The following is a 22,718-nucleotide window of genomic DNA, read 5'->3' on the forward strand; positions in this document are numbered from 1 at the left end:
TGCACTGTGTGTGGTACTAAGATGGTGAAGAATGATACCCACACTGAATGCCTCCTTTGTCTGGGGGAAGGCCACATTCCGGCAGCTTGTAAAAGTTGTTCCAAGCTCACCAGCAAGGCCTTGAAGGTTCGGTCGACTCGGTTACTTTCTCATCTCTACAAAGAGTCGCTTCGCCCACAAGGTCGTTCTGCTGAACCGGGTACTTCGACCGGTAAGTCCCAATCCAAAGTGGGACCCACTACAAAAAAGTCTAAAAAAGGTGGCCCTTCTAAGAAGCCTTCCTCCGTCGTTATTCGGCCAGCAACGTTTATTGCTCCGGTTTCGCAAGGTGGCCGTGGCTCGTCGCACAATGCGTCCCGCTCAAAATCGCCTCGGCATCGATCACCTTCGAGGTCGCTGAAGTCCCTTTGACGCCGGTCGCCCTCGGCATCCCCTCGACGCCGATCCCAAGCCAAGTCGCCTCGCTCGCCTCGTCCGTCTGAGCCGTGAGCTTCCGACGAAGCTGCACAGCAGCCCATTACCATCGAGGACTTGCCTCCTTGTTCCCTGGCTACCCCCTCGGTTCCGTGTCCGAGCAGGGCCCAGGAAGACTCGGCTGAGTTCAAGCAGCACCTCCTTCACCTCTTCAAAGATGTGCCTCCGGTGCTTGCAAAGTCCCCACGGCCTGATGATAAAGGGCCTCGGGCAGAACCTACAGAGCTCCAGGTCAGTGCCGATCAACCTACCCATCCTGTGAGTGTTCAACAGGACTCCCAGAGTTTGGTTGAAAGGAACCAAGCAGAGTCTCCAAAGGGTTCGTCCCATCTTGAGCCTGGCCAACGGCCTCGGCGTCGATCAACTTCTTGATGCCATTCTCTATCCCCGACTTCGTCCGGACCCAGTCGGCGTCGGTTGAACTCTCGCCGTCGCCGATCTACCTGTCAGAGCCGATCTTCTCGGCATCGAGCCGATCGTCGGAGTCGATCCGCTTCCTGTGAACGCCGGTCATCTTCTTGTTGGAGCCGATCCCGTCGTCGGAGCCGTTACTCCCATCGGAGCCGATCCTATCATCTGGGCCGTCGGAGCCGATACAGTCGTCTGCGGCGATCCATTTCTCACCGCTCCCGATCTCACCGGTCTTCATCCAGACAGTCTTCTTCAGGTCACAGCCGTTCATCCCGCTCACGTACTCCGGCCGTTCAACAACACCAGCCATCATCTAAACAGTCAGCCTCCGGACATTGCCGTTCACTTCACCCACATGGTCCAATTGTTCAACCTCACCATTCAGCCAAACACAGGACATAGCCGTTCACTTCATTCATGCAGTCCGATCAGTCAGAGGCGCCGCTACTCCTCCAGGAGCTGGTCTCCCTCTCGTCGGTATCGAGAGGTTTCTCGATGCCGATATCATACTCCTTCCGTCTACTCGGGCTCTTCGGTCGACCGTCATCATCTTCACCGACGCTCTCGGTCATGTTTGCCTTCTGGAGGCTCTCGTCGGCGTCGACACACGCTGTCTCGCCGTCCTGAGGACCATTCCAAGGATTCTGTTTGTCCAAGGCAAGAGTCGCTTCGCAAGCCTCCCTTATCCAGGTCTCCTTCTATGTCAAGGGACCCTGATCCATCCGAGTATGATGCTTCCTATTCCCCGGATGAGGAATCCCGCACTTCAGCTCCCTCACCCGAGAACACTGTTGGGGACTCTAACCCGCTCTCTCCTGCGGGAGATGTCCGTTTATATGCGGAGCAGCTTATTCGCATGGCGAAAGCTCTCAAAATTGAGTTTAAGCCGGAGGACGCCAGCCCTATAGATGATATTATGGATATCCTCCATAACCCTGATGTAGGCCCTGTGGCCCTTCCTATGATAAAGAGCATTCTGGAGGTGATCCGTAACAACTGGGCTAAGCCTGCTTTGGTCCCCTCTTCCACCAAGATTCGCAGGGAAGGTTGAGAATTTCTTTACCAGCATCTCCCTCCTAATTCCGTAACAGTGGAGGCTTTACCTGGTAAATATAGGTCTGGAGCACACTCCTCCCCGCAGGATAAGGAAGGCTGTAAACTAGATACCCTTGCCAGAAAAATTTACACTTCCTCTGCGGTGGGCCTCCGCATTTCCAATTTCCTTGCCATCATGGCCAGGTATCAATACTCCCTCTGGGATCGTATATCCCCTCAAATCTCCATCCTTCCCGACGATCAATGTCCCTCGGCAGTAGCCATTCAGTCCGAAGGCATGTCCCTCGCAAGGCAACAGCTTACAGCTGCACGCCATGTGGCGGATTCCTCTAGTAAAGCCATTGCTTCTACCATTGTCATTCGTAGGCATGCCTGGCTGCGCCAATCTGCTCTCCCCTATGACACTCGAGCCCGTATTGAGGACCTTCCTTTTGAAGGGACGTCCTTGTTCAGCGACCAAACTGATACTTTCCTGGATCGCTTGAAAAAGAACAAAACAAATGCCAAATCCTTAGGGATTGCTCCCCAAGCTCCCGACTTTAAGCGGCGTTATTTTGGCTGTCAAGCCAACCAATCTTCCTGCCCATATCGTTTCCAGGGTTCCTTCCAACAGCCCTCCTTCCGTTCCACTTTTCCCCGCCCGCAGCAGGACAGGAAGTTCCCACCCAAATCAAGGGTCCGTAAAGGCCCCAGAGGGTCTCCCGGCCATTTCAGCAAACCAAAGCAGGCATGACTAGACGTGTCTGCTTGTTTTTTTGATCGCCTGTCGGCTTTCTACCATTCACGGTCTGCTATTACCACTGATGTTTGGGTTCTCAAAATAATAAATGTTGGTTATTTCATAGAATTTGATATGTTACCTCCATACAGGCCCACGGGCCGTTCCTTTTCGCCGGCCCCAGACCTACTCATACAAGAGGTCGCCACTCTTCTGTCTAAGGGAGCCATTTCAGAGGTTGCACCTTCAGACCGAAATCGTGGGTTTTACTCCCGCTTTTTTCTTGTGGATAAAAGGGGGGGGGAAGCGTCCTATCCTGGATCTCCAGGACCTTAACGCCTTTATTAGGACCAGGAAGTTCCGTATGCTCACGCTCCCAGAAGTGCTTCCTCTCCTGGATAAGCATATGTGGTTCGTAGTGTTAGATCTCCGCGACACTTATTTCCACATCGCAATTCATACTGAGTGTCGCCAATACCTAAGGTTTGAATGCAATGGAAAACGTTACCAGTACAATGTGTTGCCCTTCGGGTTGTCCACAGCCCCCAGGACCTTTACGAAGTGCCTTGCAGTAGTGGTAGCTCACCTTGCCCTGAAGGGTTACGTAATATTTCCCTACCTGGACGACTGGTTGGTGGTGGGTCTGTCACAATCGGAATTAGCCACACAGGTGGACTTAATCCTCTTAGTCCTCAACAACCTGGGTCTTTTGGTTAACTTTTCTAAGTCTAAGCTTGTACCTGCGCAACTACAAACCTTCATTGGAGCGCAGTTGGATGCTGTCCAGGCCAGAGGCTTCCTCCCTGTACAGAGAGCTCGCACCATTCAAAAAATGGTGGCTAAATTCACAAAAAAACGGTTTCAAATGGCCCATCATATTCAGAAACTGTTAGGCCTCATGGCCTCTACCACGGCCATGGTAGAGTTTGTGAGGCTCCGTATGCGCCCGCTCCAAAACTGGTTCCTCCGGGTGTTCAGGCTCAATGTTGATCCCCAATACAAACGCCTTTCCGTCCCCAGATATGTTATTTCCTCCTTACAATGGTGGGCACACGATGCCAACATCCTCTCAGGTGTTCCCTTTCAGCGCCCTTCTCCTCAGAAGTACCTGTTCATAGACGCTTCCCTGTCAGGATGGGGGGCTCATTGTGATGACCTTACGGCCCAGGGTACTTGGTCTTCCCTAGAATCCCGGTTGTACATCAATTTGTTGGAGCTGTGTGCCATCCGTCTTGCTCTGTCTTCATTCACAGGGCACCTGGACGGACAGCACATTCAGATCGCCACAGACAGCCCCACTGCCCAGTTCTATATAAACAAACAGGGCGGCACAGGGTCCGTTTCGCTCCCCAAGAAAGCCAGCGACATCTGGGAATGGGCCATAGCTCAACGCGCTACTCTTGTAGCGATTCACATTGCAGGGAAGAGCAATACACTAGCAGATACTCTGAGTCGCCTTCCCAATCAAACGCACGAGCTCACCCTGAGCAGCGATTGTCTCCACCAAATATTCCGCCTGTGGGGCATTGCAAAGGTCGTCGTGCTTCTCAGACCCTCTCGAGGTGGATCACTTCAACCATCAAGATGGCATATGAGTTTGCTCACCAGGAGTGCCCTCTTATGATCAAAGCACATTCTACCAGAGCGTATGCGGCTTCCATCGCCTTTTCCTCTAAGATAGATCTTCGGGGCTGCTACCTGGTCCATGCCCTCTACATTTATGAAACACTACGCTATGGATGTGGACTCAACAAGAGATGCAGCCGTGGGACGTGCCGTGCTGCAGTCTTTATTTCGGTGACTGTCCCACACCCACCGTCCTGGTAAGCGAGCTCGCTACTCTCCCAATGTGGGACTGCATAGAAGCCACGCAGATGAAAAACAGAGTTTCACTTACCTGTAACTGTTGTTCATCTGGTGGATCTTCTATGCAGGCACACATCCCTCCCTCCTTCCCCGCTGTGGGACCTCTCCGCTAGACCAGTGGTTGGTTCCGTGGCGGCAGGTTGGAGAACTGGAGGGAAGAGTGCTCCCTCCCCCTTGGGTCATGTGACCGTGGCCGGGGAGATTGCATGCCCCAGGGGGAGGGGGAGCACTCTCTTTTAGATTTTGCTAGAAGCTGACAAATCTTATCCGTGGGTGGCCTGCGCCTGCGCAGTCCCAGTGTGTGCCTGCATAGAAGATCCACCAGATGAACAACAGTTACAGGTAAGTGAAACTCTGTTTTTTAAAGTTTCCCTACTTAGGAGTAACCTTGTTTGTTTTCTATGGGACTTCCATAGGATTGAGCTGCAATTCTGTTTTCTGATTTTTTTAGTTTTTTGAAATCTACCCAACTGTTTTCACCAGCAAAGTCTCCAGGTATATACAATCTAAGGATGAAAGATGCAAAAAAAATAATAATTTTGGTTTCCCTGTTCAGTGCCTTCAGTTTTATTCCTTGCCTTAAGGCTACCTCTGGTCTTTCATTTCCCTGCTGCCAAGGAATGTGTAAAAAGTGCATGAGGCCAAAGAAAATCTCTGGTGCTTGGGTCAGACCCACAGTTCACATTGGCCACTGAACTTCTGGTGTTTATTTTTTGTCTACTTTTTCAATGTAATTATGTCTACTTTTTTGTCTACTTTTTCAAAGCAATTATGTATTTTTGACTTTACTATCAAAGTTAAATGCTCACGTTCCAAAAAATTGAAAAGCAGTTATAATGGTTATATATAATGGTTATAATGATGGATCATTACCTGAAGTAGATGAAAGATAGCAGTTGTAGCATTCATACCGCAATCCAGAATGGGCTGTGGGCTAAATGAACTCTGCCTATACAATTCTGAATCTAGCCGTCTTTGGCAACGTGTGTATCATTCTTGGCAGAGAATAAAGTAAGTTTTAAAATAAATTGTTGAATTAAACTGTTAAATAATTTAATTTATAATAATTGTTGAATTAAATAAAAAAGCAACAGCTACTGACTAAGGATATGTTACTGAATTCCAGCAATCTTGCTACCTTCTTAAAAGAAAGAGCTTTCCCCTATCTCGTAACTGCTCAGACTATTAAACACAGTGCAATACAAAGGGGGGGGGGGAGTAGTGTCGCTGTGGCCAGGGACAGTGCAGCCACACCACCTCCAAAGCAGTTTGCTGTGCCGAGGCAAGCAAGACACCCAGGAAAATTCCCCCAATGCCCGTGAAACTGCATACAATTTCACAGGCCATTATTTTTGCTTGCTTAAGTTCCCGCTAGCAAAAGGGGGCATTCCCTGGGCGAAAAGGCTTGGGGAACTGACTGATGTCAGCCCCACCCCTGGGAACGCCCCCTCTGGCACCAGTGCCAGCCCTTGCCCCGGAGGAATGCTTCCTGGTGCTGGCGTAAGTGCCCATTTTGACGGCGCAAGTGGCATGCCAAGGTCAAGATGCCTCCAAAGCCCTTTTCCCCTTAGGATTGCACTGTTAGGCTCTTCCATAGTTCTTTAAAGTGGAAGCAAAATTCAGCCTTCCTTCTAAGCCTTTGGCAGGCTTTGGGGGAGTTTCTTTGGCATTGCTTGTAATTCCCCAATGAAAGCTGCTTTTGTGCTTGGGGGAGGAGGCTACATTAAGGATTTTGTGCAAATAAATCCTACCCAGGCCTGGAAGTTAGTTTCACTAAAGTGGATGACACAGCAGGGGCTTTGGCAACAACTTGGGCTGCAACTGTCAGTAAGTGCAAGGCTTCTAGAATATAGAGCGATGCAAACAAACGTTAGACTGCACCCCCTAAAGAAACCTTAAATAACAGCGTTTTTACATTATCTTTGCTTATTGCCCTTGTCCTCTGCCAAAATTTGCAGCGTAAGCTTCCAGGAACCTGTTGGTTTGCATTACTCTGCACTGTCTAGTAATGTTGATAATAAATATGATAGATGGGGCTGAATATTATTAATTTACAATACTGAGAAAACATGCTTAGCTTTACAAGCCAGATGCGTGTGTGCTTTATAGGTAAAGGTCCCCTGTGCAAGCACCAAGTCATTCCTGACCCGTGGGGTGACGTCACATCCCGACGTTTCCTAGGCAGACTTTGTTTACGGGGTGGTTTCCAGTGCCTTCCCCAGTCATCTTCCCTTTACACCCAGCAAGCTGGGTACTCATTTTACCAACCTCAGAAGGATGGAAGGCTGAGTCAACCCTGAGATGGCTACCTGAAACCAACTTCTGTTGGGATTGAACTCAGGTCATGAGCAGAACTTGGACTGCAGTACTGCAGCTTACCACTCTGCGCCACGGGGCTTTATAAGCTTAGATAAAATCAGATGGGCAGCCCCGTTCACCTGTTGCAGCCAAACTAAACCGAAGTTTTAAAATTTCCTCCACCATGAGCTTTCATGAAACAACTCATGTAACACTCTTGACTCAACAAAAGTTTGGGCTTGGCACAAATTTAATTTTAAAGCCCCATTGGACTGCTATTGAACACTGCAGAGGGCCTCCAGTCTAATACTGGAGGCGCTCTGCATAGCGTTCAGTGGCAGTCCAATTAGGGTTGCCAGCTCCGGGTTGGGAAACACCTGGAGATTTTGGGAGCAGAGCCTGAGGAGGGCAGGGTTTGGAGAGAGGAGGGACTTCAGTGTTGTAGAGTCCAATTGCCAAAGTGGCCATTTTCTCCAGGTGAAATTAACTCTGTCAGCTGGAGATCAGTTGTAATAGTGGGAGATCTCCAGCTACCACTTGGAGGTTGCCAGCCCAAAGTCCAGTGGCGCTTTAAACTAAATTGGTGCCAAGCATGAACTTCTGAAATCAATGGGGTTAGGATGGAATAACAGCACAGGATTGCACTGCCCAAGATTGCACTGCCAATCCCAGGGTGTAGATGGGAGGTTTTGCCTTGGATTTGCCACTCAGATTCACATTTTAGAAGAAATTAAGACATTGAAGAAAGCTGATAGGAAGTAAGTAGATTCTTTTGAAATGTGGTGTTGGAGGAGAATATTACGGATACCCTGGACGGCCAAAAAACAAATCAGTGGGTTATAGATCAAATCAAGCCTGAACTGACCCTAGAAGCTCAAATGACTAAACTGAGGCTGTTGTATTTTGGTCACATGAGACGACAAGAGTCACTGGAAAAGACAGTCATGCTAGGAAAAGTTGAGGGCAGAAGGAAAAGAGGAAGACCCAACAAGAGATGGATGGACTCAATAAAGGAAGCCACAGCCCTCTGTTTGCAAGACCTGAGCAAGGCTGTTAAAGTTAGGACACGTTGGAGGACATTGATTCATAGGGTCGCCGTGGGTCGGAAGCGACTTGACACCACTTAACACACAGTCGGGCCATTTGTGCACGGGAGGTTTTGCCTTGGATTTGCCACTCTATAGAGACACATTTCCCCCATCTCAATTCTCAAAACTGCATGGGGGGGGGTTATTGTTGGGAGTTTTGAGAATCTGGCTGGGGGAAATATCCATTTAGAGCAGTGGTTCCCAACCTCTTTTTGGCCATGCCCCACCTAAGCATCTCTAAAACCCTGTGACATCTCTAAAACCCTTTTTGGCCCTATGCCCCCCCCCCCGTGACATATAATCTTTATTATTCAAAAAGTGAACTCCTATTCACATGGAGGCTTTCCCTCTCCACTGTCACCAGCTGAGCGCCGTGTACATTCTGATTTTAATTTTACAAATGTGTATGTCACAGTATATATTTATATACTGTATATGAGGCCCCTAGAACCATAAGAGATGCAAACAATTCACTGTTAATAACTCATTCTCGAATTGCCCCCCCTTAAAATCAAATTGCCCCCCTGTGGGCGTGTCCCCCACGTTGGGAACCCATTTATTCATGGAAGGTTTTGCATTGGATTTGCCACTCTTTAGATGCACATTTTCCCCCACCCAGATCCTCAAAACTCAACAATAAGCCATGCAGAGTTTTGAGAATTCAGATGGGGAAAATATGCATCTATAGAGCGGCAAATCCAATGCAAAACCTTCCAAACCCGAGACAGAAACCCCCCCCCCCCCGTGTATTTCCGCCCGTGGGGAAAAGCGGGCTCGAGAGCAAAAGAAGAGGGGAAACTCCAACCGCAGGCAGCGTTGCGCATGCGCCTCCCAGGTCGGAATGGTAGCCTGGGGGGCGCATGCGCTGTCGCTCGCGCCGTCGCCGCTCCGCCTACCGACTGGTCGCCTGGGAGGCGCCGAGGCCGCCGAGAGGAAACGGCCGTTGACGCTGAGGGGACGCCGGCGGGCCTGGTGGGTCAGCCGCGTACGGGAGGAAGAGAGGGAGGGAGACCCTTCGCCTTCCCCGGGCAGCTTCAGGGGGGCGAGGAAGGACACCCCTTCCCCTAATCCCCCTTCACTCTCCGGCGGTATTTAGCTTCTTTCCTGATTCCATGGCGCGGGGGAGGGGGGGGATAGAGGGATCTTGCCAAGGAGGCAGGCAGGCAGGCAGGCAGGCAGGCAGGGAAAGCGGGTCGCCTCACGTCCTCCCTCCCCTGAGGAGACCCGGGTTGTGGCGAGAAGCTGCTCTCTTCCCACTGTCTCGCAGGCGAAAGGAGCAAAACCTTTTTTGTGGTGGGGTGGCAATGCATTTTTAATTCTTTGATTCTTTAAATTTAAATGCATTTTTAATTCTTTACATTTAAATGCATTTTTAATTCTTTAAATTTAAATGCATTTTAATTCTTTAAATTTAAATGTATTTTTAATTCTTTAATTCTTTAAATTTAAAATGCATTTTTAATTCTTTAAATTTAAAATGCATTTTTAATTCTTTAAATTTAAATGCATTTTTAATTCTTTAAATTTAAATGCATTTTTAATTTTTTAAATTTAAATGCATTTTAATTCTTTAAATTTAAATGCATTTTTAATTCTTTAATTCTTTAAATTTAAAATGCATTTTTAATTCTTTAAATTTAAATGCATTTTTAATTCTTTAAATTTAAAATGCATTTTTAATTCTTTAAATTTAAAATGCATTTTTAATTCTTTAAATTTAAAATGCATTTTTAATTCTTTAATTCTTTAAATTTAAAATGCATTTTTAATTCTTTAATTCTTTAAATTTAAAATGCATTTTTAATTCTTTAATTCTTTAAATTTAAAATGCATTTTTAATTCTTTAATTCTTTAAATTTAAAATGCATTTTAAATTCTTTCCTGCATAGCCTTCGGTGGAGGATTTTAAAAGAAACAAACAAACCACATCCTGTTCATTTGGGATGGGTTGTTGTGGCAATAGGCGCAGTGCATTCCTCAGGAGAGTGACTTCGGTCTAAGGTGGAGGGGCTGTGGGCTCAGTGGATGGAGCATCTGCTTGGCATGCAGAAGGTCCCAGGTTCAATCCCCGGCATCTCCAGTTAAAGGGACTAGGCAAGGAGGTGATGTGAAAGACCTCTGCCTGAGACCCTGGAGAGCCTTCTGGTCTGAGTAGACAATACTGACTTGGATGGGCCAAGGGTCTGGTTCAGTATAAGGCAGCATCATGTGTTCAAGGCCGTTCATTTTGATGGGTTTAGACTGGAGTAACTCTTTTTAGGAATGCACTGGCAGTCTTCCCATTTAAGGATGGCCTTCTGGCTCTTTCCTGAGGGTTGGTGGTGTCAGATCATTGCATATCTTGCAGATGTCCCCTTCTTTATCAGGGAGAGTTCATGTAGGGGAGGGGCCATGGCTCAGTGGTAGAGCATCTGCTTGGCATTCAGAAGGTCCCAGGTTCAATCCCCAGCATCTCCAGTTAAAGGGACTAGGCAAGTAGGTGATGTGAAAGACCTCTGCCTGAGACCCTGGAGAGCCGCTGCCAGTCAGAGTAGACAATAGGGACTTTGATGGACGAAGGGTCTGGTTCAGTAGAAAACAACTCCATGTGTTTTCTGAAAACTGGTAAATCTCTGCCCATGTTTCTGTTTATTAGAGATGCTGTTTGAAATTTGCGTTCACAAGTATCCATTGCCAGTGTTGTCCTTTGGAATTCAGCTCATTCACTCCCCAGGTTCTCTAGAAGTTTTAAAGTGCTGATTGGATGGGCAGATGGATGGGCAGATGCCATCATGTCTGTTCCTGAGCACTAAGGTACTGAATGGAGCCTTGCCAGCCATTGCATGTTGACCTGGCTTACTTTAAACCACTGATAAACAGAGTATAGATGTTTTGCCCATGAACCTGTAATTTGAAGAAGGAAAAAAAACAACTTATTGGTTTGGGAAAAAGCAGAAAAAGAAAGACTATTTCAGAAGCAGTAAAGAAAGCAGATTTCTGCCTTCTGCAAAGTGCAGTGATAGAAGGGACTCAGGCAGTAAATGCTGGTATGGAAATAGAGATCTTAGACATGTGTGCCCATTTAAATCTGTGGAATTTGGGAAGCTATGAGATTTCTGGGATCCTTAATGAAAAAGCTGTGAATAGACCCTCCTAGCCCTGTTTTTCCCCGTATACACAAATAACTGCATTTCCTTTATTTCCTTTTAATTTGATTTGAGAGCATTTCTGCCCCACATTTTCCTTCCTAATATGGCTCCCAGAACAGGTTATAGTGGGTGTAAGATAGTATTGGGCCCAGGTTCAAATCCCATTCTGCCATGGAAGGTTGTTGGGTGACCTTGGGTCAGTCACAGACATACTATCAACCTATCTCAGGGTTGTTGTGAGGATAATATGGAGGACAGGAGACCGACGTATGTTGCTTTGAAGAGATAGGCAGGGTATTAGTGAAGAAAATAAATAAAAAATGTGTGGTCAGGTCACAGCCAACTTATGGAAGCCCTATAGAGTTTTCAAGGCAAGGGGCAAATGGAGTTGGTCTGCCATTGCCTGTCTCTGTATATCAACCCTGGACTGCCTTGGTTGTCTCCCATCCAAGTACTAACCAGGGCTGACCCTGCTTAGCTTCCAAAATCTGACAAGATCAAGCTACCTTGGCCATCCAGATCAGGGCAAATAAATAAAAAACAATTATAAAATTATGACACATATAATACCCCCTCCCCCAAAAGACCCACCCACACTATATAAACCAATCAGCTAAATAGATAAAAAGAAAGAATAAGAAAGCTGGCAGTTCTCGATACAGTAAAAAGACCAATGCCAGTAAGAACATCTTTAGCCACCAGCATGAACAAACTGAAGGTGCTCCCAGATCAGGCACACACAATGAAAAGCCCAACAAGACAAGGGTGTTGTAGAGTTGTGGTGCACATACAGAGTCTTTTTCTCGAGTACATACAAAGGCCTTACTAAGCTGCATAACTGCACAGCCAAACCACACTTATCAGACTAGAGCAGTGGTTCCCAACCTTTTTTTGACCAGGGACCACTAGGACTTTTTTGTTCGGTGCAGGGACCCCAAGGTTCAAAACAAAATTCAGAGAATTTGAAAATAAACTTTAATCATAACTATTAGTTAAACATTAAACTTAGAATAATATTTGAATATATATTTTTATAATAGAGAACTTTTAATTGAAAATATTAATTTATTATGGGTTTATAACTTTGTTTCGCGGACCTTAATTTAGTTCTTGCGGACCCCTGGGGGTCCGTGGACCCCCGGTTGGGAACCAGTGGACTAGAGTGAAGAGACTTCCTGGGCAAAAACTATTGGTTACTCATATTTCATATAGATACATTTCTGTATCTATACCTGCTGAGTTATTTATTTAGTATACATTTATCCTGATTTTCTATAAACCCATTGTATATAGGATGCAGGGCTGTCTCTCCCCCGCCCCCGTACCTATCATCAATATGGGGCCAGCGGGAAGAAGAAGAAGAATTGGTTTTTATATGCCGACTTTCTCTACCACTTAAGGAAGAACCAAACCGTCTTACAATCACCTTCCCCTCCCCACAACAGACACTCTGGGAGGTAGGTGGGGCTGAGAGAATGTGACTGGGCCAAGGTCACCCAGCTGGCTTCATGTGGAGGAGTGGGGAACCAAATCCCGTTCACCAGACTAGCCTTCGCCGCTCATGTGGAGGAGTGGGGAATCACTCTCAAACTTGGTTCTCCAGATCAGAGTACACTGCGCCAAACCATCGATCTTAACCACTATACCATGCTGGCTCACTAGCGTGGTATAGTGGTTAAAAGTGGTGGACTTTAATCTGGAGAGCCTGGTTTGATTCCCCACTCCTCCACATGAGTGGTGGACTCCAATCTGGTGAATTGGGTTGGTTTCCCCACTCCACATGAAGTCTGCTTGGTGACCTCGGGCTAGTCACAGTTCTCGGAACTCTCAGCCTCACCTACCTTACAAGGTGTCTGTTGTGGGGAGAGGAAGGGAAGGAGATTGTAAGCCGGTTTGATTCTCCTTAAAAGGTAGAGGAAGTCAGCATATAAAAACCAATTCTTAGACTCATCATTTTAATATTATGATTGAAGAATATCTGAAAGTTCCTTTTATGTGCAATACGTCATCACCTGAGCAACCATTTGAACAGAAGCAACAGATCGTGACTGGCCCGAAGCAACTCATTGAGCATCATGGCCAGGCCTTGCAAAGGATCTAGATGGAGCAAAGATGCCACAGAAGGGTTCCAGTTGGGTGTGTGCGTGCTTGGAGTCTACAGGTGCTAGTAAGCCCCATTTACTTTGCAGGTCCAGGATTTTTTAAAAAATTACTTTATTTATAGTCCACCTTTCTCACTTAGACATAAGGCAAGATTGTACAGTGTAAGTCAAAGCAATCAATGGGATGAGACATCTAATAAGCAATGTAATAGGACTAGGATTACAGCACTCTGAAAAAAGCATTACGTATTAGGCGTGTTGTGTTAAACAGTATGGAAAATGGTGTTACAGAGATATAAAAACAAAGCAGTAAGAGAATAATACAGCAAACAGATAATACCTGCTGTACAATGTGGTATAGCTCAGTCCTGTTTCCTTTTATAAAAGCGCCTTCATAAACCATTTTTTTCCTAATGGTCCCATTTCCATTTATAGAAATGCCCTGCTGAACCATTCTGCTTTGCATAGTTTGTGGAATGACAGAAGGGTGGGACCCTTCCCGACCACCTCAGGCAGGCCATTCCACAAGGTGGGGATCACAATAGAGAATGCATACGTATGGGCAGTTGTTAATCTTGCCCATTTGCAGGGAGGCACCTACAAGAGGCACCTCAGATGAGCAAAGCTGTTGTGAAGCATCGGAGCCATTGGAGTTGTGTATTTGAGCCACCCATGGCTGGCTGGATTGAGGATAGCCACATAATGCCAATCCAGGCAATATGGGGGAGCAGCTAGTAGACTATTCTCTGTGCTGAGAGCCAGAGTGGTGTAGTTTGGAGTGGTGGACTCTAATATGGAGAACCGGGTTTGATTCCCCACTCCTATACATGAAGCCAGGTGGGTGACCTTGGGCTAATAACACGCTCTCAGCCCCACTTACCTCGCAGGGTGTCTGTTGTAGGGTGGGGAAGGAAAGGTGATTGTAAGCTGGTTTGATTCTTAAGTGGTAGAGAAAGTCGGCATATAAAAACCAAGTCGTCTTCCTCCTCTTCCTCTTCCCATGAAGTCTCTGTTGTGGCTTGGAGTTGGGACTGGCACTCAGTCTCTCACTAACAGCCCCTGCATGTATGGACTGGATCAGTTTCAGATATGATGATACCAACCATCACATTTTTATTTTCAAAGAACCGTATTCTGTAATTATGTCAAATGATTGAAATTGTTCTTTGGATTTGAATTTCAAAAATTTAAATGCATTTAATACTTTTCTAGGTATGTTGGCAGACTTCCATCCAGGACTTTTACTTATTAAAACTCTTATGGTTGTCCTAAGTATTAATGATCATGGAAATTAAATTAGAAGTTCTAGCTTCAACAGGTATCAAGCAAAGGAAGCCCTGGCCTCGAATCATTTGGCTGGGACAGGTAATAATTTACTTCATTTTTATGTGACATACAGTAAGGGGCGTGGTTCTACCAAGTAAATAACTTTTGTTTCATTTATTTCAATGTTGCATGCTTAAGTCTTCACCATTGAAATTAATGGGACAAGTGCTTCGCTTGGACTAGGTTGTGCACTAGGTCTGATTTTGTCGTTTGGAATTCATTCTGTTAAGAACAGGTACAAAGTTATAGATTATTTAGGAAATCAGATGGCACAATAATGTCATTATGTTGCTGCTACTACTTAGGTCCACAGGAGTAAAACTGCTGGACCTATCATATATGTGTATATCTGTTCTGTATTACTACTGTTGTTATAGTGTCATCCTAAGAAGGTTTTCATATGATTAAAAGGCATCAACCATGATGTAGCAATTCCATTGCATTCTCAGTGAATGTAGGCTTTAACATTTTCTCTATGGCCAAGGAATTATCTATGTGGCAGTGGGGAACTTTCATGTATGTGTGTGGGACATTTCTTTTTAGACTTACAGAAATAAAATCACAAAATTAAACATCAACAAAACGTAATTCAATGTCTTATGCTTAACCATAAAAAGAGCCTTGGACTACATTATGTTTATTCAGACAAAACTAGAGAACAGAGTCCTGTATTGACACTGTTATTATTTTTATAATAGGAAAAAGAGGCGGTGTTTCTTCTGGATGAGAGAAACATAAATGAAATTAACCTGCTTTCAGGAAAGACAAAAAAGAAGATCCCTCAATTATATCCCTTGCTGAAAAATGTTGCTGTCTTAACAGCATCAAGAAATGGTTAAGTATTAGTACTAAAAGTTTGTACTGTTATATATTTACATTTGTTTAACTGAAATTAAGTATGTTTATAAAAACTGAAAGCTACAATAGTAGCTGAAGTGGAAAAAAATATCCCAAAATTGTTGCATTATTTTAAAAGTCTTTTTTTCTTATTTGGAAGGAGCTTGGCTGGCAGGGTTGCTTAAAACAGGAGAGCTCTTTCTTTGGAACAAAGACCAAGATGATCTAAAAACTATCCCAGCGGTTGAGGAATCTAAGAAAGCAGTCATAGCAGCACAAGGTAGGAATATTCATGCAATATGGTTTTAAGATTTTAGTTTTGCTTATGAAGTAACAAATAAAAATGATTGATTTATTACCTAAACTTTAATCATAGTCATGTTTAGAGCAAAGAAACATGGATTCCTTACAATGCTTCATTTATTTTATTGTGGATAATATTTACTAATATTATTCCTGACCTGGATGGCCCAGGCTAGCCTGATCTCATCAGATCTCAGAAGCTAAGCAGGGTCAGCCCTGGTTAGTATTTGGATGGGAGACCACCAAGGAATACCAGGGTTGCTGTCCAGAGGAAGGTACTGGCAAACCACCTCTTAGTCTCTTGCCATGAAAACCCCAAAAAGGGGTCGCCATAAGTCGGCTGCGACTTGATGGCACTTTACACACACACACACATTCCTATTAATGCAATATAGGAATGAGATGCTAGATCTGTAGTAAAATGTATGCTGTATATAGCAAGTGCCCCAGATTTAATCTTTTTGCTACATCCTGCATTGGGCGGGGGGGGGGGGGGGTTGGACGAAATGGCCTGTGTGGCCCCTTCCAGCTCTAGGATTCTGATTCTGTGGAAGTCAACAAGCTTTTAAGCTACTTTTAATAGTATTTAGTAACAGCTAGTATGCTACCAACATATTTCATACAGATAATATAAAAGTTGAGAAGCTGTTCTGACATGCAACATTATTTTCTAGAATGTTCGTCGAGGCTGTATCTATACGTTTCTGATGATGGGGAAAAACTGCTCCTTGCTACTTCCATTTGTGTCTTTCTGTGGGAGAGCATGGAATGTAAAAATACATCTAAACATTCTTTAATGGGACAGTGGTCACAAATTATTCCTGAAGCATCAGTTGCATTGCCATCTGTTGAAGAGAAAGAAACTGCAGTGAGTGCTGAATTCATCCAAAACGAGGTAAAATAAACACTCACTCTCGTGATCTTAATTGAGTATGGTCTTTGTGACTTACTGTACGGGCTTCTGATATCAGCCCTATAGATGTGACAGTGGTTGAAATGTACTATATATTTGCTATTAGCTACCTTCTAAATAGAACACGAAAGAAATCACGTCACTTCTGTACGCTGTGCTGTTGGCACAACATTAAATTTCTAGCCTTCCCAGGCCCTTATCTCCTTTGAAGAATTGTAATATTAAACATACAAAATGTTCAAAGAAAAACCAGGGTAAATAGACGTTTGCTACAGTGTATAAATTCAGAGTGGATACATGTTTAATTGTGTGTCTGAGCCCATTCATGTATAAAACTGGGGTGATGTGTGTGTCTAACTATAACATCAAAAGATAGGAACATGCTAGGGGATTTTATCAGCAAAGAAACTACAAAATGCATCACAATGACTGGCCAAATTATCTACTATGTTAGATTTTATTTATTTATTTGGGCTTTTATTGTTAAGGCTGCATTTCTCTTCAAAGGGACCCAGCATGCAGCAATAATATATGCACAAATCAACACCAACTACTTGCTACCTAACAGTACTTCTATAAAAGTACTGTACACAACCTCAACGTTCAGGTATGTGTATATGTGTGGGGTTAAAGGGAAGTACTGTTAGTACATGAAAATTAATGCCATTGCTGCAATGACAGTGTGCCATTGTGATTGGTGCACGGGCAGAAATAAAAATGCCCTTTCCTATCTATTTTTTCCCTGGCTGGGATCCTGCCACAATATTTTATAACTTTCCCATTCTATATTAGCATGAGCTCATTATTTTTGCAGCTTAAACTATTAAGTTTAAGACATGTAAGCTTATGTAATATTCAGTGTATTTCTCCAAGTGAGTTTTAGGAATAGTTTTTAGGTAATTTGAACTTTGGTTATAGGTATCTCTCCAAGAATTATTATTAAACATTATTTTGATTTATTGGCAGATGCTGGGTGACTGCTGCTTATGTTGTTTTGCATTTTGTTCTGAGGAGTGTTTGATACTAACATTTTTAGAAATTCGGTGGCAGGAGAACAGTGTTAAAAGTGCCAGGTAAGTTTTGGAAAATATACTAAATTATAACATAAACTTTTGAAGCCTCATATTAAAATTTGGAAATTTACTGTGACATGTTTTGAATAACATGCAGGTACTTTTATGAGTGAAAATGCTTCTGTATGCATGGTTAAACATTCTCATACGGGCATGAGTAGAATGAATTGCTAGATGACCGTGTGCATATTTAATCTATCTGTATATTTTGGCATACATGCTGTGTATCCTAGCATTTAACAATTGGTCTATAATGTTTTTAAAATCCAGTTTACAGAACAGTGGGTTTCACTGTTCATTTTACTTCTGTAAGAATAGCTGACTGTGGCCACAGAAGTCCATACCCTGATATTTCCTTTGGTATTTTTTCATCTCTTCTGTGTAGTTCTTCTCCCTGTCGGATACATTGGGCACAGCAAACTTGCTCTCTGCCTACTCTGGTTCCCTGTTGTGAGTCAATGAAATCAAGAGGTGCTTTGCTGATTGCTTTTTCAAGTGATGGCCTTGTACTAGCAATAGCTGTCAATCAGAAAGATCCACAGGTATGAACATTGCACAATGACAAAATTGTCTTGTTCATAATATTCAGGCTATTGATGGTGAGACTAAACCACTGTAGAATTACATCTGGCAAAGATTTTAGTAAAGGAATAGTAGTATATTTTATAGTACGTACATTGCTTCAACATTTATATTCAGCAAGTGTTAATGTAGATGTTATATTGATTTACTAGGTTTGTGATAAGAGCTAGGAACACGCTCAAAAGACAACCCCCTGTCAAGAAGTTGAGGTCTCTCAATTTCTTGGATTGCATGATTTTTTGGTTCAGGCCTGGGAGGCCTATGAATTTTGTGTTATTGGGATTTTAGACCAGCAAAATAAGTTTCCTTTTGAAAACTGCTTCTGTGGAGGGAGTAAGCCCCAGCTGGTGCTAGTTAACCTTTCCCCTTTTTGGAATGCAAGGCCGTGCATTGCCATGGTAATTAAATGGTCAGCCATCATGACAATGTCCAGGTGCAGGTAGTTCTGCAGGCTTCCTCACCTGAACACATCTCTGAATGAGTCAGCAATTCTGACCAAGCGATTAATTAACAGCTAAGTGCTTGCGTTTTCTCAATTGGCCTCTATGAGCTCATGCCACTGAGAAAACGAATATAAGGACAAACCAACCCTTGAGAAAACTATGCATGCTTTGGGGGTACAGCAGGAAGGCTGTGCTGGCTGCATCACAACCCATTTGATTTTGGCCCTACGGGGAAACTCTGGTCAATTTGACCTGCTTGGAGAAACCTTTTGGACAACCTTTTGAAACTCTTGAATGCTGGAAGCATCTTTGGAACTTGGTAACTATAAACCTGATGCAAGAAACCTTTGCCTATCCTTTTGAATTAAAAAGGCTTTTGAATGTATTAGCTAGTTATGCTAAATAGTTTATTATTTTCTTGCTTAACACTTCATGACTTTTTCTTTCCTGTAAACCAGCTTGAATCTTATAAATAAATTGTTAGCCTTTAAATGGCTTGTGTCTGTGATTTTGGGATTCCAAGCCTAAATTCTAAGTGCCTTTGTGTGAGTGTAAAAACCACCTACCAAAAACCTAAGACATTTTGGGAGTGTAATCTTTCCCTGGAAGGCCTCTACCTTGCAGGGTAAGCGTTGCACTTAATTTTGGAGTGAGTTGGGAGAGGATTGCCCTTATCCTCCCCCTGGAGCTCAATCTTTTGAAAGGGCTGGTGGCAGCTACTCCTTGGACTTGGGGCGAAAGCCTGGAGTTCAAGGTTTTGTCTTTTGGAAAACTTTTGACCAAACCAAAGCAGCCTCCAACTGGTGGAGACAGGTTGGGGAGCTCTTTGACACCCCCCCCACACATTTTATGGTGCTATGTTTACATGCAGTTTGACTATAAATGCAGTTTGACTATAAATGTTTCTTTTTAAAAAAATTTCAGGCAACACAGGTTTTGTTTATGAACACCATGAATTTCGTTACTGTTTCTGGTAGCGTTAAGGGTTGTGGTAGCAAGAATCAGAACGTTCCATCAAAGTTTATAAGGTCAGTATCTTCTCAAAAAGTAAACCCCCCCCCGAAGAGATTAAAAAAAAAGAACCCTGCGCTGATAGCTGGATGCTTATTCCTGAAAGTGTCATTTGTTGTTCTATTCACAGGTCCTACTGGATTGCTAGCATGAGCTGGACCCCTGATAGCCTGTTCTTGGCTTGCATGTTAAAACGCGGGTCATTGATATTAATGACGTGTTTGGGTGAATTGCTGACTTTGGTTACTTTCGGTTGCTCCGTAGAGTTTGGACCAGCAGAATTTATTCCTTTGCATCCACTAGTAACATACAGGTGAGAAAAATCAAAATATTCAGGAGGTTTTTTTAAAAAAATCATTTGATCATATCTTTCTTTCCAACACTTTCTTCTGTTTTAAATGTCTTGCTTTCCAATTAATTCTTTTGCTTTTTTCTGTGTCTTTCTTCTCAATATCTGTTTCTCATTCATAGTTCTCTTCTATTTCTTAAATGGCTTTGCCCTGCTGAGCAAATGACATCATGTAAGTATAACATATTTACATAACTATTAGGACCAGATGTTTTTAATATAGTCTTAAGAGGCTGTCAGTAATAATAATAGTCATGACGCAATAGCAAAATGAGGAATGAAATAAAAGTTTGATTTAAAAAACACAGTATAGTTCTGTAGAACTACTGAAGCATTATTTCAGTTATTCTTTTCAGATAATGAAATAACAGTTTGTGAAATAAGTATTAAAAATGTGAGATTTCTAGAACTGCAGCCATACTACACAATGCCATGTGGAGGTATTTTTGTAGATACCGGACTTTCAGCGTACCAATAGATGATTTTTGCATGAATAAAATACTAGTTCAGTCTGTATACGGACTTTTATTAACTTGGCATTCATATCCTTTCTTAACATTAAGGGTTAAATTAAGTGTAGCAAGAGACCTGAAGCAATGGGAAACAAAGATTGCAGCAAACATTGTTAGGTACAAATCTGCATATGCGTGGCTGTGCCTTGCAACTCAGACACAGCATTGGTATCTTACACTGTGTTGCCCTAAAATATCTTGTACTTGTAGAGTGAAAATCTTCTCTTTGTGTGTATCTAATGTATCCGTAAAGCTTCCTGTCCCATGGTAGCTTACAGTATCTTTCTCTGTCCCCAAAGGGATCATAAACTGAATGATATACTTGGATGGCAGGGTAATCCTTCAACCACTCTTCAGGTTGCAAAATTTTGTTTAGCAGCAATGAAAATTCGTCGCCTTAGAACAGCGCAATTGACAGATGTGTCCCAGCTGTAATTCTTTTTAAAAATGTTTTTAAAATGTTTTAAGACTCGGACTGTAATTCTTTGATTGTAAGAATCTATTAGTCCATGCTTTCCGTTTTATCATGTTTTGACTGGCTAAGTGCCACAAATAAATTATCTATCTACTTGGATGGCAAGAGAACGCAAGAAGGGCAAATTAAAAATATATACAGCACCTCATCGACTTAAATAATTTTGCCATAATTCATACATTTAGGCTTTCACTGTCTGTACCTGGTCCTTTTGTTCATGTATGATTATATAGATCAGTATGAAACCTTATCTAGTCGTGTTATAACCAAAATGAGTTTGTTTGTGGTTGTTACGTTCTTTTGAAGTACTCTTCAAATAAATTTATGAACTGTGAAGTATTAGATGGAATCAGGACTTCTGGCAAAATACCAAATGATTTCCATACTAAAATCAAGTTTATCTGAACCCTCTGCCATTCTAAGTGGCCTGCTTGGTTGATATCCTTCTCTATCACGTCTCCCCCCCCCCCCCATGTTGTGCACAATGGCATATTTCTTTAGGTGACCAAATACTGAGGGATTTACCACATTTGTAAAGAAAACCACAATTGAACTGTTTCTACTGGCTGTTTCAAAAGTATGGTTTTAATTATTTTGCTAAACAGCTCAGGCCCATGGTTTGCTGGGAAGTGGATAGCATCATTAGGGCAATATAATGGTGTAGCAAAAAAGAGGGTAGAGATCAGGAGAGTGGCCTGTTATGGCAGTGCAGGTTATAGAACTGCACGTTGCAACCCAGTGGTGATGTTAGGCTGCATTGGGTGCTGGAGGTCACTGTGTAAGTGCAGCATGGCCTAGACTGCTGATCTCTTGCTTAGTGAGAACGGCTTTCTGGTTCAATTTGTCCTCTTGGGGCAGCCTTGCATACTCGCAATATAAGTAGCCTGGAGACTGCTGTGTTGCTGGATGTCTGGCTGGAATAAAAGTGGAGTCTTGAGTTGCCGTGGTCTGGCACAGGGATCCCTGACATAGTGAGCATGGGTTCCGTGGCACCCACCGACACCTTTTCTGGTGCCTTCCAGGTGTTTTTAGAAGGTGAGTAGGGCCAGGTGGGGCTTTTGCCCAGCAAGGCTTCTGATTGAGTATTGGAGATTCAATTGGCTCTGCAGGCTTTTAAAGAATTTTGCTTTGGCAGCAGCTGCCACCACAGCTCAAAGATCTTTACTGTGTGACTGAAGGTAAGCTGCAGCAGCCATTTTGTGGCCTGCTCCGCCTCCTGTGGCTGCCGTTTTTTGGCAGCCATTTTGTGGCTGAGCCCATAACGCTATATCAAAAATCCAAAGGTGCCTGCAAGCTCAAAAAAGTTGGAAACCCCGGCCTAGTACATTGGAAATCATTGCAGGGAGGAGGGGAGGTGCTGTTTATATTTGCTGCTCCCTAGATTTATATTTTATATCTGCTGCTCTGGATGATCGTCAAGGCGTTAATAAGTTATCCACTGCTGTTTGTGTATTCAGAGCTTCATGTGTGCTACTGACAGGGGCAAGATCATGTCAGCGTCCAGAAAAAAGTAAAGTTTAGCTAAATTTTAACAGTCCCCCCCCCCAATAGAGATACTTGCGCACTGGAATATCTGCCTGGTTGCAACCTTATTATAAAAACCAAAGAGACTTATCTGAGAAGACTTGATGGCCAAATGTTAATGGTGCATCTTCAAAATTTCTATCAAACCAAAGGAAAACAGCAAGTTCAAGAGAGATGTAAATATCCTTTTTTGCTCTTGAGACTATATCCTGCAGGTCCTTGTGCATGC

The 22,718-nt window shown here is 43.6% G+C and overlaps 1 protein-coding gene across 1 annotated transcript in view; it reads left to right on the forward strand.

Annotated features, from left to right (window-relative positions):
• The first annotated feature begins 14,419 nt into the window (after nucleotides 1–14,419).
• CPLANE1 (ciliogenesis and planar polarity effector complex subunit 1) overlaps nucleotides 14,420–22,718 on the forward strand; it is a 97,413-nt gene continuing 89,114 nt past the window's right edge. The window contains exons 1-8 of the mRNA XM_056848167.1: nucleotides 14,420–14,506; nucleotides 15,166–15,301; nucleotides 15,465–15,584; nucleotides 16,282–16,502; nucleotides 17,487–17,593; nucleotides 17,979–18,135; nucleotides 19,543–19,646; nucleotides 19,760–19,942. Coding sequence (XP_056704145.1) covers nucleotides 14,420–14,506; nucleotides 15,166–15,301; nucleotides 15,465–15,584; nucleotides 16,282–16,502; nucleotides 17,487–17,593; nucleotides 17,979–18,135; nucleotides 19,543–19,646; nucleotides 19,760–19,942 — 1,115 coding nt within the window. The remainder of the gene's footprint in view (nucleotides 14,507–15,165; nucleotides 15,302–15,464; nucleotides 15,585–16,281; nucleotides 16,503–17,486; nucleotides 17,594–17,978; nucleotides 18,136–19,542; nucleotides 19,647–19,759; nucleotides 19,943–22,718) is intronic.

Source organism: Euleptes europaea, chromosome 4 (genome assembly GCF_029931775.1).
Source record: "Euleptes europaea isolate rEulEur1 chromosome 4, rEulEur1.hap1, whole genome shotgun sequence".
Taxonomy (NCBI): Eukaryota; Metazoa; Chordata; class Lepidosauria; order Squamata; family Sphaerodactylidae; genus Euleptes; species Euleptes europaea.